Consider the following 13797-nt stretch of genomic DNA (forward strand, 5'->3'; position numbering starts at 1 on the left):
GGCTCACGCCTGTAATCCCAGCACTTTGGGAGGCCAAGGTGGGCAGATCATGAGGTCAGGAGGTCGAGACCATCCTGGCTAACACGGTGAAACCCCGTCTCTACTAAAAATACAAAAAATTAGCCGGGCGTGGTGGCAGACGCCTGCAGTCCCAGCTACTCGGGAGGCTGAGGCAAGAGAATGGTGCGAACCCAGGAGGTGGAGTTTGCAGTGAGCCAAGATCGCACCACTGCACTCCAGCCTGGGCAACAGGGCGAGACTCTGTCTAAAAAAAAAAAAAAAAAAAAAAAGATACCTTTGGTGTTTTAATCTAAACATTCTTTAAAGGTAAGATTTCAGTCTTGCAGATTTGAATGCATGATTCCCCCTAGATAGCATCAATCCCTTTTCTTGCATCACCATCATGTATTCATATATGGCATTTCAAAAATGTTCCAAAGCTAAAAAATGACAGTCACAGAGTGAAATCATGGATGGAAATGGCGGTTTAGTTTGTTTAAATATAGAATATTCTAAAACAGATAAGTCACTGTTTTAGTCAACTCTCAGCTTTTGGTTAGAAAATTTAGGCAACTTTGGCCGGGCGCGGTGGCTCACGCTTGTAATCCCAGCACTTTGGGAGGCCGAGGCGGGCGGATCACGAGGTCAGGAGATCGAGACCATGGTGAAACCCCGTCTCTACTAAAAAATACAAAAAATTAGCCGGGCGTGGTGGCGGGCGCCTGTAGTCCCAGCTACTCGGAGAGGCTGAGGCAGGAGAATGGCGTGAACCCGGGAGGCGGAGCTTGCAGTGAGCCGAGACTGCGCCACTGCACTCCAGCCTGGGCGACAGAGCGAGACTCCGTCTCAAAAAAAAAAAAAAAGAAAAGAAAATTTAGGCAACTTAGAATTAAGGTCGTTATTGGCCTCATTCAGATTTCAGAAATGTTGAGGAGATGTGAGTAGATGAAAATAAAAGGCCAGGCACAATAGCTCATATCTGTAATCCCAGCACTTTGGGGGGCTGAGGCAGGAGGATTGCTTGAGGCCAGGAGCTCAAGACCAGCCTGGACAACATAGCAAGACCTTCATCTGCACAAAAATATTTTTCTTAATTAGCCAGGCATGGTGGTGCACACCTCTTAAGTCCCAGCTACTTGGGAGGCTGGAGTGGGAGGATCGTGTGAGCCAAGGATTTTGAGGTTGCAGTGAGAGTGAGCTATGATCTTGCCACTGCACTCCATCCTGGGCCACCAGAGCAAGATCTTACCTATAAAAATGGAAAATGTTGAGGCTCTATTTTTTTTTTTTTTTGGAGACTAAAAGTATGGTTATCATTTAGGGGGGGAAATATCCAGTGTCCAAAATAAACATGTTCCCTGCTCACAAGGAATCTACAGTCTAGCTCAAAAGCTGACCAAAGGCAGTAACACTGTTTAAGTTATATTGGAAATACTGGCTCTTATAGTACATCTATTCTAGTCTGGGTGGTGAATAAAAGCTTCCCTAAAGAGACGTTTGAGGGTGGATGCGGTGGCTCACGCCTGTAATCCCAGCACTTTGGGAGGCCGAGGCGGGTGGATCACAAGGTCAGGAGATCGAGACCATCCTGGCTAACATGGTGAAACCCCGTCTCTACTAAAAAATACAAAAAATTAGCCGGGCGTGGTGGCAGGCGCCTGTAGTCCCAGCTACTCAGGAGGCTGAGGCAAGAGAATGGCATGCACCCAGGAGGCGGAGCTTGCAGTGAGCTGAGATCGCACCACCGCACTCCAGCCTGGGCAAAAGAGCGAAACTCCATCTCAGAAAATAAGAAAAGAGACGTTTGAGCTAAGATCTGAAGGATGGCAGACCTTACGCTAGCTAGAGAAGGTATTGGAGGTAGCTAGCCAATAGCTTGGCAAGTTTGAGAACCTAAGAGCAGCTGAGTATGACTGGAACAGAAAAGAGGGGGCTGCAGCAGTGAGATGAATCCAGAAGGACAGATTCCACCCAGCAGAGGGCAGGGTAAGAGTCACAAGCAGTGCTGGACTGGCCTTTCCAACTGTGTTAAATAAAACATTTGGACCATTCCCAAGGGTGAACAGGAAGCCATTGAGGGCTTATGACCTTGATGGAATCGGTGCTTGAGAAAACTCAATTTTGTTTGGGGAGAATAAGACTGGAGTCAGAAACTTGGTCCCACTGATCATATGATATGGTAACACAGGAAGATTAAGGGTAGCTTTGTGGGCATGGAGACATTTCAAAGCTATAAACAGCACAGGAGGCATAATTCACAGTTTTCCGAATTTCTCTTATCAGTCAGGATAGGCTGGTTATGTTGCTTTGTTTTTTTGTTTGTTTGTTTTTTGAGATGGAGTCTCATTCTGTTGCCCAGGCTGGAGTGCAGTGGTGCAATCTCGCCTCACTGCAACCTCCGCCTCCTGGGTTCAAGCAACTGTCGTGCCTCAGCCTCCCGAGTAGCTGGGATGACAGGTGCCCGCCACCACACCCCACTAATTTTTTGTATTTTTAGTAGAGATGGGGTTTCATCATGTTGACCAGGCTGGTCTCGAACTCCTAACCTCAAGTGATCCACTCGCATCGGCCTCCCAAAGTGTAGGGATTACAGGTGTGAGCCACCACACCTGGGCTGGTGTGTTGCTTTAAAACACCAAAAAAAATTTATTGGCTTAAAGATTTATGTCTTATATGCTAAATACTCATCAGGGGTTGACCTAGGCTAACAAAGCAGAACTGGAGGACTGCCAGCCATTGTGACAGAACCAAGAAAGAAAACAGGTAATGAAACAGGCATTGGCTTTGAAAACTCACCTGAAATTGATACACGTGACTTCTGTTTTCAATGGACCAAGCAATTCACAGCCACACCTAACTTCAGTTGTGCAGGGAACTGCAACCCTACTTTTTGCCCACGAGTCAAAATATTTGTGAATTGCTCTAATGACTACAACAGGCCACTCTTTCAATTATTTTACTTTCCTTCCTTCAAGAAAATACACTTATCATGGAAGAAAACCTAAAAGTGCCTGCTAGTCAGGCAATTGAGCTAAGATTGTGTGTGGAGACCAGGATCTACACACCCAGTACACAGTGGTGGGACAGGGACAGAAAAATTGCAGGAAGCACTTGCCTTCAGAAAGGGGAAGAATGAAGTCACTGGTCAGTAACAATTATGAAGTGACACTGGAGACCATTTGAGGGCCCTCTGCCCTAACAGAGGGGAGTGTTCTTTGTAAGGCCTATTAGGATGGGTTCCCTGCTCCACCATTTTTCATGACTTTTAGCCCCATCCTTCATTTGCTGTACACATTACCTGTCATTCCTGCCTTCAAACTGGCTTTAAAAAAAAATTGACTGGGTGCCGTGGCTCACACCTGTAATCCCAGCACTTTAGGAGGCTGAGGCGGGTGGATCACCTGAGGACAGGAGTTCAAGACCAGCCTGGCCAACATGGTGAAACCTCGTCTCTACTAAAAATACAAAAATTAGCTGGGCGTGGTGGCACGTGCCTGTAATCCTAGCTACTGGGGAGGCTGAAGCAGGAGAATCGCTTGAACCTAGGAGACAGAGGTTGCAGTGAGCCGAGATCACACCACTGCACTCCAGCCTGGGCGACAGAGTGGGACTCCGTCTCAAAAAAAAAAAAAAAAAAAAAAAAGGAAAAAATAACTTGGCAAATGCAATTAATAACAACCGTGGTACTAAGATTGTTTTCCAAGTTCTTCAAGTAAGATTTCAAGCTTGTTACATTTCTTCCCTTCCAAGTTATCACATGTGACAGTTTTACCAGAAGGATTGACATCCTTCCAAACACCAATGTCAGTTCCCCCAATCACCATCCTTCCAGCTACCCAAGCTGGGAAAACTGTGTCGTTATTCTTGACTCCCAGTCTCTCATCTCCCACATGCAATCTGTAAATCCTGCCAGTGGATTCCATCAATTGTCTGTTACTATTAGATTTTTTAAAAATTTAGTTATACACAAAGCATTTACCTGTAAGCCAGACACACAAGTACAGACCTCCTAACAAATCTGTGAGATTGTTACAGATTTTACAGAAGAAACTAAGGCATGGAGAAGCTAATTAACTTGTCAAGGGACAAAGCTATTAAGTGGCAGAACTGGGATTCAAATTTTGAGTCCCTGAGCTTCATCACCATGTTCTGACCTGAAGCTGTCCCTGCATGTCTGGCTTTGACTGCTACCATGACTACTTGTCCTCCCTAAATATGCTCTTCATTAGCCAATTCCATATTTCTGAACATCCCCACCCTCAGTTTGGGGGAATGGCTATAGCTGACATTCTCCTGAATTGGCCTGCTCCTCCCAGGCACCTTCTGCTTCTATTCTGTGTATTGGGCTCTGGGCCAAGGCCTCCTAATGTCACCATCCCAAAGTTGTTACTCACACCTTGGATAAAAACCTGGGTGAATCAACATTAAATGAGCAAAGATAAACTTGTTTATTTTTTTAGAGATAGGGTCTCATTCTGTTGCCTAGGCTGGAGTGCAGTGGCACTAACATAGCTCACTGCAGCCTCAAACTCCCAGGCTCTGCCGGGTGCGGTGGCTCACGCCTGTAATCCCAGCACTTTGGGAGGCTGAGGCGGGCAGATCACAAGGTCAGGAGATCGAGACCATCCTGGCTAACACGGTGAAGCCCCGTCTCTACTAAAAATACAAAAAATTAGCCAGGCGTGGTGGCGGGCGCCTGTAGTCCCAGCTACTCGAGAGGCTGAGGCAGGAGAATGGCGTGAATCCGGCAGGCGGAGCTTGCAGTGAGCCAAGATGGCGCCACTGCACCCCAACCTGGGCGAGAGTGCGAGACTCCGTCTCAAAAACAAAAAACAACAACAACAAAAAACCTTCCAGGCTCAAGTGATCTTCCCACCTGAGCCTCCTGAGTAGCTGGGACTACATGCATATGCCACCACATCTGGCGTGTGTGTGTGTGTGTGTGTGTGTGTGTGTGTGTGTGTGTAAACGGGGTCTTGCTATATTGCCCAGGCTGGTCTCAAGCTCCTGGCCTCAAGCAATCATCCCATTTCAGCCTCCCAAAGTGCTGAGATTATAGGCATGAGTTACCACACCTGGCCAGATAAACTTTTGTTGTTGACTGACATTGTTCACAGAAATCTATCTGCCTAGTATTCCAACAGGGAATTTCTTAGGGCTCTCCCCAACAACTTTGTTCTTCCTGTTTTGGGGGTTACCCAAATTATAAATCCTTTTCACTTTGTTATCCAGAATGATGTGGTTTCTTCTTTGTCTTGCCTCTCGCACAACCCCACTGGGCTTATCCCACAACCCCACTGGGCTTATCCCACCCCAATTTAGGCCCCACCCATCTTTCTCCTCCAGAAGTAAGTCCCCTCCAAGTTTTGAGAGAGTCTTGTTCTGTTGCCCAGGCTGGCATGCAGTGGGGTGATAATTGGCTCACTGCAACCTCTACCTCCTGGATTCAAGTGATTCTTGTACCTCAGCCTCCCAAGTAGCTGGGACTACAGGCATGCACCACCACACCTAGCTATTTTTTCTATTTTTAGTAGAGACAAGTTTTCACCATGTTGGCCAGGGTGGTCTCAAACTCCTGACCTCAGGTGATCTGTCCGCCTCGGCCTCCCAAAGTGCTGGGATTACAGGTGTGAGCCACCGTGCCCAGCCAGACACTTTTAATTGACTAAGATTGCTCCTCACCAATCTTAAGATTTTTCCCCAGATTTCCTTCCCAAGCTATCTAGCCCAGCTGCCCAACTAGGCATTTCTAAACATATCTTTAATGCTTGTCATGGTAAGGAATAATGACCCTCTGATTCCTGTCCTCTGCTACTCTATTAGGTATGATTGACAATGTTTTATTTTTCCAGAAATGTTCTTCCTTTTTGATAAAGCCAATGTTTCTTTTATTTTTGTTTTTACAGAAAAAAAGGCCGGGCGGGGGTGCGCGGGCGGTCATAGTATGCATACTTCTCCAACTGGCTTTTTTCTCTTGGAGTTCCTTCCGCATCAACATAGAGACCTACTTCACTTTTTATTATTTATTCATTTATTTAGAGACAGGATCTTGCTTTGTCATCCAGGCTGGAGCCCCAGGGCTCAATAATCACAGCTCACTGCAGCTATCCTCAAGCTATCCTCCCACCTCTCAGCCTCCTAAGTAGCTAGGACTCCTGGCCGAACCTACTGCCACCACACCAGCTAATTTTTTTTAATAGAGACTGGGTCTTGCTATGTTGCCCAGGCTGGTCTCAACTACCGGGCTCAACTGATCCTCCCACCTCATCCTCCCAAAGTGCTGGGATTACAGCTGTGAGCACTGCTCTCAGCATTCACCTTTAAAAACATATCTAATTATATATATATATCAGGGTTTATTTAGCCACTTCCCTACTGGACATCTCAGTGACCCAGTTCTGTTGTTTTGGCATACAGTGCTGCAGTGGACAACCTTCTCCATGTAGTTTATTTTAATCAAACAGCGACTTCAAATTTTGATAGAGCCTCCCAAGATACACTAGTATCAAGCCAGTTTGAGAATTTAGTATGCCACTCTCTCCCCTGCTGAAAACCTTCTTCCAGGGGCAATGTAATGGAAAGGACTTGGGTTCTGCGCCTAGAACCAAGGAGCTTTGGGTCTTTAACCTCTCTGGGCCTCACGTATTCGCCTATGTAAAGTCAGTATAATCTCGCGTCTCCGGTTGGTTGTGAGAACCCAGAGACTGCCTCCGTGAAGGCTTGGCATCAGCAGAGGCCTCGGCTGTCCTTTACTTTCAGGGTGTCCCGGGGCACGGGCCAAAACCTCAGGCTGAACGTGCTAGAGGAACCTTCCTGTCCCTTGCAGATTAGGAAAACTGTGGCACAGAAAGCGCCAAGGGGTTGGTCAAGACCCCCACAGCTTTGGTCCACGCTGCTGCGGGCGGCTTCGGATCCTGGTCCCGGGGGACTGCGCACATTTGGATGTGGTCAGCAGGGAGGCCTGGCCCGGCCCCTTCACCTTCTACCCAGTCCTCTCCCCCAACCAATTCCGACCCCTAACGCCCACAGTCCTCACTCGCTTTCAGTTCGACCCCTGCCCCAGGGGCGACTGGGTGAGGCCGTCATTCCTGAACAACTAAAAGCTGCTGCGGCCAGCGTCACCTCCGGCCCCAACGGAGACGGTGGGGAACGTGAGGCTTAGGGAATCCGCGTCCTCCCTCCTGCTGGGCCTCAGCGTGCTCTCTGTACTTGCCTTCTGCGACCAGTGAATGTGAGTGGGACGTATGTGTAGACAGCAGACGAGTGTTGTGCAGCTGTGTGATGTGTGTGTTGTGTGGTGAACCCTTCTTTGTGTAGATATGTTAAGTATGTGTGCTGTGGTGCACAGATGTAGGGGCTCACGAAGTACTGGCCTCCTTGCTCCTAGAGCCCCAACAGTTCCCAACGTTACAGCCCTGCCCGGCTCAGCCTCCGCAGAGACGGCGGCGGGACCCGGAGTTTGCGCGTGCGCGGCTCCGCCCCAGGCTCCTCCCCCGCGCTGGCACTCCCGCCTTCCCCCGGCCCTCCCCGCGCTTTACGGCCCGGCACGCCACTTTTACTGCAGTCGCTCCCGCCGCCGCTGCCGTTGCCCCCGCCGCCGCGGCTGCTGCAGGTGAGGTGAAGTAAGGTGAGGTGTGGTGTTGGGCCGGTGCCGCCGCCGCTGCTGCCGGGGAGGAGGTGGAAAGCGGGGCTGCGGCGGGCCGGCGGGGGCGGCCTGTCAGCCGCTGCTTTGTCTCCTTAGCTCGGGTCCTGTCTGCGCTGCCGCAGGGAGGCCGCCCGGGCCAGGCGAGCCGAACCAATGCTGGACCTGGAGGTAGTGCCCGAACGCTCTCTGGGGAACGATCAATGGGAATTCACGCTGGGTGAGTTTGGGGTCCTCTGTCAGGACCCCATTCGCTGATGCTTGCTTTTTTCTGGGCTCTTCCCACCTCTGTTCTCAGTCTCTCACGCCCCTGCGCCCGCAGCTCCTCACCTCTTTCGTCCTCTCGGCTCGCTGGGCTCCAGGCACTAGATACCCGCTCCAACTGGCCCGATTTGCCTGTCAGTTGCTCGTCTCGGGTCTCAGCAGGGTCTCTTTTGGGACAGTGGGACAGTAGTAGTAAAGACAATAATAGCCTGCTCTCCCCAAATGCCTAATGCCTGGCCCTGCTCTTTTTGGACGTAATTCTCTCTAGTACCCCTCGCCGGCGCCTGAGGATAGGTACTATTGTTATTCCCATTTCCATTTTACAGACTAAATAATGGCTGAGAAGTGGCTGACCCCTCTGATCATCACTGTGGCCTGTGGTTTGTCTCCCACTGCTTTTCTGGGCTGTGGCTTCCTTCCCCTTTTTTGGGGGGGAAACCTAGGCTTGGAACCTATGATCAGATGTTGGGGCTCTGGTCAAGGGAGTTGAGTTTGTGTGTATTAAAGGAACAGCTGACTTGCTTCCCTCTTTTTTTTTTTTTTTTTTTTTTTGGAGACGAAGTCTCGCTCTGTCGCCCAGTGCAGTGCAGTTGCACGATCTTCGCTCACTGCAACTTAACGCCTCGTGTGTTTAAGCGATTCTCCTGCCTCAGCCTCCCCAGTAGCTAGGATTACAGGCACGCAACACCACACCCGGCTAATTTTTGTATTTTTATTTATTTTATTTATTTTTATTTTTATTTTTTGAGACGGAGTCTCGCTCTGTCGCCCAGGCTGGAGTGCAGTGCCGCAATCTCGGCTCACTGCAAGCTCCGCCTCCCGGGTTCACGCCATTCTCCTGCCTCAGCCTCTCCGAGTAGCTGGGACTACAGGCGCCCGCCACCACGCCCGGCTAATTTTTTGTATTTTTAGTAGAGACGGGGTTTCACCGTGGTCTCGACCTCCTGACCTCGTGATCCGCCCACCTCGGCCTCCCAAACTGCTGGAATTACAGGCGTGAGCCACTGCACCCGACCCCGCTTCCCTCTCTTTTGAAATGTAGTCTGTATCGGATGCTGTAATCCTAAACCCAGACCTCAGTTGTGACAGGTGAAGGTTGGATGAAATAGGAGTTAGGGGGAAGTAACATTCAGTTTCTAAAAAATGCAGTTTGGTCGTTTTGGGGTTTGCTGGCCCAGCCTTCTCCCTTCACCCTCTCCATTCCCAACATCACTGCTTTTATGTGTACAAGGATGTTTGCATTCAGTAACCCCTGTGTGTTTACTTTGATGTTCCAGCACTAAGAAAAGGGGGTGGGGTAGGTGTTGGTGCTGTTTGTTCGTGCAGGCCTGAACTTTAGTCACTCTAGTGTGAGCTACTGGACTAAATCAGCTGCTCCGTTGGATTATAAATTATCCTTGACTCTGTCAAGGATTATAAATTATCTTGACACAGACTTATGTCTGTGGAGACAGTGTATTGGAGAAACCAGGTGGTACAGATTGCTGGTAAGGCCCTGCTGATGGTTAGTGGCTACGTACGTCCTGTGTGTTGTAAGAGCTAGTTTTTGCTGTTGGTGTTTTGTTTTAAGACAGAGTCTCACTCTGTTGCCCAGGTTGGAGTGCAGTGGCACAATATTGGCTCACTGCAACCTCTGCCTCCTGGGTTCAAGCAATTCTCCTGCCTCAGCCTCCCTACTAGTAGCTGGGATTACAGGCGTCTGCCAACACAACGGGCTAATTTTTGTATTTTTAGTAGAGACCGGGTTTCACCATGTTGGCCAGGCTGGTCTTGAACTCCTGACCTCAAGTCATCCACCTTGGCCTCCCAAAGTGCTAGGTTACAGGTGTGAGCCACCATGCCCAACCATAAAAGCCGGTTTAATTTAGGGGTCTTGGCCAAATTCTTTCGTAACTTCCGCCACTCCTGCTGAGTTCTTTCCAAAATATTAGCTTGTACGAAATGCTCCATTCTCTCGTGAAGCACTGAGATCTTGGTTGGGAGGCTGGTGATACCATTCTAATGCTCTTTGGCTTCTGGTTAACTCCTTTCCTCCCCTCTCCTTGACAGCTTCTACCCAAGCAAGATCCTCCCACGGCTGGATAAAAACCACAGCCATAGCTTCAAACTGTGCTTGATAGTGTGACTAGGTTGTGGATCTCTTGGTGGTACAAGCATTCAGAGTCCCTTGGTCAAAAGTAGTGGCTAGGGACTGGGTGCAGTAACTCATGGCTGTAATCCCAACACTTTGGGAGGCTGAGACAGGAGGATAGCTTGAAGCCAGGAGTTCAAGACCAGCCTAGGCGATATAGTGAGACCTCGTTTCTACAACAACAACAACAACAACAACAACAAAATTAGCTAGGCCTGTAGTCTCAACTACCTGGGAGACTGAGATGGAAGGATCACTTGAGGCAGGGAGGTCAAGGCTGCCGTGGGTCACAATCACACCACTGGGCGTGATCGTGGGTGATAGAGGGAAACCCTGTCTCAAGGAGACAAAAAAAAAAGTAGTTACTAGGGTATTAATTGAGATCAAGATTTCCAGAAAACTGAGTGAGAGAGCAAGGCTTCTCTCAGCTGTTGTTTTGACACCCTAACCCTAACTCCTAGCTCTGCTGGTTTCCCAGGAATCAAGGGTTTACATAGTTCTTTCAAACCGTCTAAATAGCAACCAAAAACAGTGAGAAGGGCATTTCTGTATATTGGGTCCAGAACTGAATTTTAGGGGGAAGCTCATAGACTGGCTCAGAGCCTTCATGATTCCCGTGGGTCTTAAAATTCATTTTTACATGGTGTCTGCCTGAGAGATGGTGGTCATTTAACTTTATCAGACTTTAAAAATGGAAAGTCATTTTCCACCTGTGTCAATCTCCCCCACCCTGAACACATCCAAACTACTTTTGGGGCTGTTAGGTAGGGATAGGTCTCGGAAGGGAATCTGCTTTAGAATTACATGCCTAGGCTAGTGAACCAGGAAGAACTTATCTCTTGCCACCACAAGCTTGTAAGATAGGTGTTGTTATCTCTTTTTGCCAGGTGAGGGACAGGCTCAGAGAGAGATGATAAACAAAAGTCGCCAAACAGGCATATCCTGCATCCCACTGCTCTTTCCTTCTGAGAGTGGACTCAACTTTGTCACCAGGTTTCTTATTGGAATCTGTGCAAATGCAGATGCAATTATCTGCCTGGCATCACAATGGGAAGCTGCATCCTGGCAGCTCCTTGGCTGCCTTCCTGGTGGTATAATGTTGGACGATTAGGGAAATGCCAGCAACACAGGGACAGGAAAACCTAGGCCAAGCAGAATCTCTGTGAATATGAATGTCACTGATGGTTTGACCAGCGGTGAGTAAAGGCAGTGCAGATTTGAAATGTTTTGTTTTCTTTTTTCTTTGGTTTTTTTTTTTTTTTTTTGAGACGGTGTCTCGCTCTGCCGCCCAGGCTAGAGTGCAGTGGCGTGATTTTGGCTCACTGCAAGCTCCGCCTCCCGGGTTCATGCCATTCTTCTGCCTCAGCCTCCCGAGTAGCTGGGACTACAGGCGCCTGCCACCACGCCCAGCTAATTTTTTGTATTTTTAGCAGAGACGGGGTTTCACCATGTTAGCCAGGATGGTCTTGATCTCCTGACCTCGTGATCCGCCTGCCTCAGCCTCCCAAAGTGCTGGGATTACAGGCGTGAGCCACTGCACCCAGCCTCTTTTTTTTTTTGAAACAGAGTCTTACTCTGTCGCCCAGGCTGGAGTGCAGTGGTGCAATCTTGGCTCACTGCAACCTCCGCCTCTTGCGATTATAGGCATGAGCCACCAGCTAATTTTTTACTTTTAGTAGAGATGGGGTTTCACAATGTTGACCAGGCTGGTCTCGAACTCCTGACCTCAAGTGATCCTCCTGCCTCGGCTCCCAAAGTGCTGGGATTATAGGCATGAGCGTTTGTGCCGGGCCCTGAAATGTTTTCAATGAGAGTTGCAGAATGTATTGATGCAGAGCAAGTCTCTGAATTTGTTTTTGAAATTAGTCTTGAAAGGGACTAAAAAAGGTAGATTTAAAGGGTCAGTGAAGAAAATACCTTCTCCGAGATTACCTTGTTCCACAGAAACTGAAGGCTCACTGTGTTGAAGGCATCATCTACCTCTGTGAACTCTGCTCACAAACATTGAAAATAAACAGTGCACAGTGACTCATGCTTGTACTTTGGGAGGCTGAGGTGAGGGGATCACTTGAGCTAAGAGTTTGAGACCACCCTAGGTAACACAGTGAGACCCTGTCTCTATTTAAATAAAAATTAAAAAACAAAGAAGTGATCTTATTCCCTGAAGAGCTTAATCTAGTGATAGAGAAGGATTATAGAAATAGTTCCTTTTATTATAATCAAGTAGAAGATGTGTAGGGTACTGTGGAGGGGAAGAAGGGACTTGACCTGACCTAGGGGTTCAGAGAAGACTTTCTGCCAACCAACAGGAGCTGGAAATCTTGCAGTCGAATGAAAGAAGAAAAAAAAACATAGGAGAAAAGGTAGATGATGTGTGCAGGGAACTATAAGCAATTTGGTGTTATAATTAGAGCATGATGTACTGGTAGAAGAAGAAAATGGATTTCCCAGAGTCCCAATTCTGTTTGGTTATAGCTGCCTGGGATACTTTGTGTTGGGATCTGTGCAAATCTGTGGAAAAGAGGATATGTATTAGCGAAGTGTATTGTGGGCATTGGTTTAGGAAGAACTGGATTTGGAGAAGTGGGGAAGAAGGAGGAATCTAGAGGTTTCTGACTTGAGAAACTCTGTAAGATGTTGAACATAGGTATTGAGACCTAGAATACAGAGAAGATGAAAAGATCACTTTTAATCTGTTGGCTTTTATTTGCCTCTAAATGTATACAGAAAACAGATGGAGATATGAGTCAGAAACTGGGTGGTTAGTTGAACCAGGGATGAGCAGAAGAAACATAGCCTATTGGAGAGACTCGGAAAAGTTAGAGGAGAGTAGTATTGGTGGAGAGACAATAGGAGTTCCAGAGAAGGAGGGTGGTCAACAGGATTCGTGGTATAGGACCTAAGTGTTCTACCTAATTGCTTTGTTTCACAGATGTGCATGACCACCTACAGTTGTGCCAGGCACAGTGATTGGGTGCTGGGAGGTATTGAGGTGAACAAGACAGACAAGGTCCTACCTCTATGAGGATATATGGGAGACTAACAGATAAATAAATGGTATGAGAGGCTTCATTGAATAAGGCAGTGAGGGAAGTGAGGTGTGACCAAGACCTAAAGTGCGAACAAGAGCCAGCTTTGGGTAGAACATTCCAGATTACAGCAGCAACAAGAGCTAATTCAGAGGCCTGAGGTGAGAAAGAGCTTGACGTGTGCAAGTAACAAAGGGTGAACAGTGGAAAGAAGATATAGATGGATAAGATCCAGAATATTCAGGGCCTTTGGTGATGACATGGTGTTTGGGTTTTATCCGCCTGCAATGGGAAGCCATTGAGAGGTTATAAGCAGGCAAATGCTGAGATCTGTGAGACAAAGATTTGTGCGGTTTAGAAGGCTGACCATTCTGTTAGAGCTGGGATAGTGCTCCTGTTTCTTTGCCATTCATATAGTTAGTTCCCTTTAGACATCTTTTGTAGCGCTCCTTTACCAGTGATGACCAGTCACCATGGCTGCTTCGTCTCCTCTGGGTGAGTTTCTCCCAGGGTGACTCAGGATCCTAAGATCCTAAGATGCTGAGACATCCTTTGATGTGGTAAATGGAATCCTCCCTCAAGAGACTGGCATGGGCTGGGAGTGGTGGCTCATGTCTATAATCCCAGCATTTTGGGAGGCCGAGACGGGAGGATAGCTTGAGCTTAGGAGTTTGAGACCAGCCTGGGTGGCATAGCAAGACCCTGTCTCTTTGGAAAAAAAGAAAAAGAAA

The 13797-nt window shown here is 48.1% G+C and overlaps 1 protein-coding gene across 4 annotated transcripts in view; it reads left to right on the top strand.

Moving 5' to 3' along the window:
* The first annotated feature begins 7533 nt into the window (after positions 1 to 7533).
* Positions 7534 to 13797, top strand: part of PHAF1 (phagosome assembly factor 1) — a 35056-nt gene continuing 28792 nt past the window's right edge. For 2 of the 4 annotated variants that reach the window (XM_032157596.2, XM_032157598.2), the window contains exons 1-2: positions 7534 to 7612; positions 7742 to 7862. In XM_032157596.2, coding sequence (XP_032013487.1) covers positions 7799 to 7862 — 64 coding nt within the window. In that variant the 5' untranslated portion in view covers positions 7534 to 7612; positions 7742 to 7798. Of the gene's footprint in view, positions 7628 to 7741; positions 7863 to 11155; positions 11234 to 13797 lie in introns of those variants that run through there. The other 2 variants (XM_032157597.2, XM_058441087.1) reach the window with 2 other exon arrangements.

Source organism: Hylobates moloch, unplaced genomic scaffold (genome assembly GCF_009828535.3).
Source record: "Hylobates moloch isolate HMO894 unplaced genomic scaffold, HMol_V3 SCAFFOLD_6, whole genome shotgun sequence".
Lineage (NCBI taxonomy): Eukaryota > Metazoa > Chordata > Mammalia > Primates > Hylobatidae > Hylobates > Hylobates moloch.